Raw genomic sequence first — 4,205 nt, 5'->3', positions numbered from 1 at the left:
TACATGGCAGTTCCAGGACAGCTGGGGCTACAGAGACCCTGTCTCAAAACAAATAAACAAACCAACCAAAACCACAACAGAAAAGAATAAACTTCGACTGCTCACTCTAAAAGTAAGCTGGCTGGATACTAACAATGTAGTTTTCTCAGTTTTGTTTCGGTTGATTTTTGTTGTTGTTGTTGCTTTTGTTTTTGTTTTTGTTTTTGAGACAGGGTTTCTCTCTGCAGCCCTGGCTGGCCTAGAACTCACTCTGTAGATCAGGCTGGCCTTGAACTCAGAAATCCGCCTGGCCCTGCCTCTCGAGTGCTGGGATCAATGGTGTGCACCCCCACCAACTGATTTTCCAGTTTTATTTCTACTAATTTCCTAACAAGTTAGTTTGTGAAATACCTAAAAAAATACATCTTGCCACTTGTGATCTGGAGGCCCCTAGGAACCAGGCCCACTAGTAACCAGAGTCCTCCCACCTGTGATACCTTTTTACCTGAGGAAGTTTGGAAGCAACTACCAGGACTACAGGTATATAAAATAGGTATAAAAAATTGAACTTTTACTGACAAGATCACAAATCAACTTACTTTAAAATAATTCGTTGTTACACGTATAATTTTACTATTTATTAAGGATAAAAGCAAGCACGTATACTAACGAGATGGATGTTAATTGTTTTTGGTGGAATATCTGGAGTTTGCAGGTTACAGCGCATCTTTAGTGTCCTTCAGACTTAGTCAGTATTTTGAGTCTATTACCAGCGATGCTGAGGATACAGGTGATCATAAATATGTGGTACAAATGGAGGAAATATGTGTATGGCAATTTTAGAAACGCCTGGAAATTCTATTCTCATCCCAGGAATAAATTAAGTTAACAATATTTAATGAAATTCAAGTCAGCAAGCCTACAATTTTCAAAATCAATCATTCTAACATATTACATTCCAAAGATAAAATAATCTGATACACATAGGAATAAAGGGAGGAAAATGTTTTTTAAAAAGTCTTTTTTTTTTTCATCATAAAATTACCGCATTTCTGTGAAAGAAAGAACCTCTGTACCTACAATAAAGATCTGACAGTTTATAATGTACAATCATCTCAGATCTAAGCCAAGGCTTTACTGGCACTGAGCCATGGGACACTGTGCACAGCGCAAAGTACCCACACTGTGTGCTTGGAATCAAGGCTACTGAGCAGCTGAGCAATGCAGCATGGGCAAGCACAGGCAGAAACACCTTGGGTTTATTGCACATTTGCTTTTGAATTAAACTTCATTAAGCATTCAGGCACTGTTGGTCAATTTTACCCTGATTCATGTAGCTAATGGGGTTTTAAACCAGTTTAAAGAGATGGAACACGGAGCATCTGTTTTTAGCTGGCAAATATCCACCATTTAAAAGACATCAACCACTTGAGACCTAAGAAAGACTTACAAAACTAGTGTGTTACACTGTGGGGCTTTTCACTCATTCGGTATTCAACAACTTCATATCAGGCATCAACCCAAGCACTGGATAGAACAGACAGGTAGCTGACTTCATGGAAATGACATTCTAGTCATTTCCATTTCTTGAACAGATCAAGAATAGATACACAAACGCAGGAAGTGAACTGGGGCTGTGCAAACAATACAAGAAAAGAAGATGGGAGATACATCCCCATCTCAGGAGGTAACTTTCTCAAACAAGTTTATCAGGGAAGGCCATGAAGAGAGACGTTTACAAAGACCAGAGAGGTGAAAATGAACACCTATTTGGGACTAATAGAGACCTGTAGCTAGAACAGAGGTAAGACAGGTGCAGCTACAAGACTAATAGGAAGATACTTCACGTTCAGTATTCGGTGTTAAGATTAAATATAACTTCAGAGGACTGGAGAGGTGTCTCAGCAGTTAGGGGCACTTTTATGCTCTTGCAGAGGACCCAGGTTTCATTCTCAGTGCCTACATGATGGCTCACAACCATCCATAGCTCCAGTTCCAGGGGATTCCTGTGCTCTCGCTTCTGACCTCCAAGGAGAGTAAGCATGAAAGTGGTACATATATATACACGCAGGTAAAACATTCACACGCAAAATAAAATGAATACGTGAGTACAAGAAATTAACTTCAGGAAGATTGGTGAGGCTTCCTCAGTTTGTGGCAAAAACAGTCAACAAAGTTGAGAGCTTTCTGGCTAAGATTCCCAAGTTTGGTGTATCTATCTGCCTGCCTATTTCCCTCCAGCAAAAAACGTTTGTAATATTTCCAAACAAAAGAAGTTAAAGTATGAAGTACAATCTAAGGATAACCATCACTTACTGAGAAAAACAGAAACAACTGCATTAGGCCACACAAGGTGGTTAATACTGCTCACCTTCAACTCGGAAGCTCTCAACGTTTTTTAGGTTTTTGTTTGCTTTTTTAAGCAAAGAAAAAACTCACCCGTGTGATCGGCACTGACTTTAAACAAGTTTAGCTCATCAGTACAGTCTTCATTTATCTTATTTTTAATATCTCTCATTTTGCTCATGATGGAATCAATTGTCACATTGCTGCCAATTAACTCTTCAGCCTCCATTTCTAAATTGTAACTCGTCTTCTGAATAAAGAAGATAGAACATTAGTTTTGTAAACATATCTATCTAAATTTAACTGTTGTGAGGTAAGTGTTAGTGGAAACAAAATCAAACCAGAGCAACAAAACCCACAAGGACATAGCTTGTAATTTACCAGAAGAAAGTTTCAAGGAACCAAAAACATCTATTTCTTCCCAGTATGAAACAGCATTGAGGTTACACTGCGTGAGCCTGGAAAATACCTTGCTCTCTCTGTGTTTCTGCAGCTTATCTCGTTACATCTCCCAAGCACTAGCTGTACATACATACACCACCACGTCCAGCTGACGCCTTTGAAAACTTCATTTCACTGAAAGTCTTTCTTTCACCTACGGACGTAAGGAATCCGTTTGGTAATGACAATAAGTTGTCCCTTTGGTCGCCTACTCTGCCAGAGTAAATATTGACATTGAGAGCATTCTGCATCCTTCTACAGATAAGTGACTTTCAGCAGTTTGTCCCAGACAAAGCCCTGATTTGTGCTTTTATCCTTCTAATGCAAGCATCGAGGTACTTGTCACAGTACTGGAGCCCAGGCGCTCTGGTTATCTGCATGAATGTGTTTGTTAATGGTCCACAGTCTGCAGGCTTTCTGTCACTCTGTCTGCCATTCTCCACAACGCAGTTAACTTGAGCTCAGAGTTAGCTTGAGCTCAGAGCCACCGCGGAGTGTTAATAAAAATGGGCCCAAAGGAGGGGAGTAAGGGGTTCCCCACCTCCTCCCAGCTCACAGCCACCCACGGGGGCAGGTCTGGAGAGTTACACAACCAGTCCCGGCCCGCACGGCGCACCCGCGTCTGGGCCCTGCTCCCCTCCAGCAGCCCAGGACCCACAGGCCGTACCCGCCCGCCTGGCCGGGGGCCCAAGCGCCTGCTCGCTCGCCGCCACCCTCGCCACCCAGCAGCCTCCCGCCGGCCGCAGCCTCTCTGCCATGCCCGCTCTGATGCACCCACCTCTGAAAGCCAAGCTGCAGCCCAAACAGCGGCACCCCAACCCCTCTCCGGAAACACGTTTGAATTTCCCCGCTGCCTTCGCCGCTACCTCTCATTGGTTACGGCTCGCCACGTGGAAGCGTGGGCCGTGATTGGCTCCTTGCGTCGCACCGCCCCTCCTGCGTTGAGGCCGGACCCACCCACTTCAAGCGCCCGGGGAGTTACCCGCGGCTGCCAGCGCCTTGCTGGCTTGCGCCTGTACAATCACGGGTCAGGGCCTTTTTCTTTGGTGCTCTCCCGCTGGACCTTGCACTACCCTCCAGGGAGCCCTGGCCTCGTCTTCAACCCAAGACCGGCCCTTCTCTTTGTTAGAATTCAGGTCCCCTCCCTGTCGGGACATCCCTGGCTGAGCTCCTTTCTCCGAACCATCCCCCCGCCCCCATCCCCGTGATGCTGTCTCAGTTATGAGCTCAGCTGCTCTTAGGAGAAAAGCTTCTCTAGGCTTCCTCAATGGTACCCAGCTCCCCTAGCGGACTGTGTGGTCCAGGGGAAGGGTTTCATGGGCGAGAAATGGCGCAGATGCTGTGTTTTTGCTCTGGTTTACTCTTGATAGTTTTGCTTTGTGTAAGAAGCTACAGCAGTAGCCAGATCTCTCATCTTCATTCAGTAAGCGATGCCCTCT

At 44.8% G+C, this 4,205-nt stretch overlaps 1 protein-coding gene across 3 annotated transcripts in view; it reads right to left on the bottom strand.

Annotated features, from left to right (window-relative positions):
• Ttk (TTK protein kinase) overlaps window positions 1-3,622 on the bottom strand; it is a 37,121-nt gene extending 33,499 nt beyond the window's left edge. For 2 of the 3 annotated variants that reach the window (XM_021171762.1, XM_021171760.1), the window contains exons 1-3: window positions 3,545-3,622; window positions 2,795-2,920; window positions 2,419-2,575 (exon numbers count right to left, since the gene is read on the bottom strand). In XM_021171762.1, coding sequence (XP_021027421.1) covers window positions 2,419-2,554 — 136 coding nt within the window. In that variant the 5' untranslated portion in view covers window positions 2,555-2,575; window positions 2,795-2,920; window positions 3,545-3,622. The remainder of the gene's footprint in view (window positions 1-2,418; window positions 2,576-2,794; window positions 2,921-3,544) is intronic. The other variant, XM_021171761.1, reaches the window with a different exon arrangement.
• Between the last annotated feature and the right edge of the window lie 583 nt (window positions 3,623-4,205).

This window comes from Mus caroli, chromosome 9 (genome assembly GCF_900094665.2).
Source record: "Mus caroli chromosome 9, CAROLI_EIJ_v1.1, whole genome shotgun sequence".
In the NCBI taxonomy this organism is placed as follows: domain Eukaryota; kingdom Metazoa; phylum Chordata; class Mammalia; order Rodentia; family Muridae; genus Mus; species Mus caroli.
This window is presented reverse-complemented; position numbering and strand designations above follow the sequence as displayed.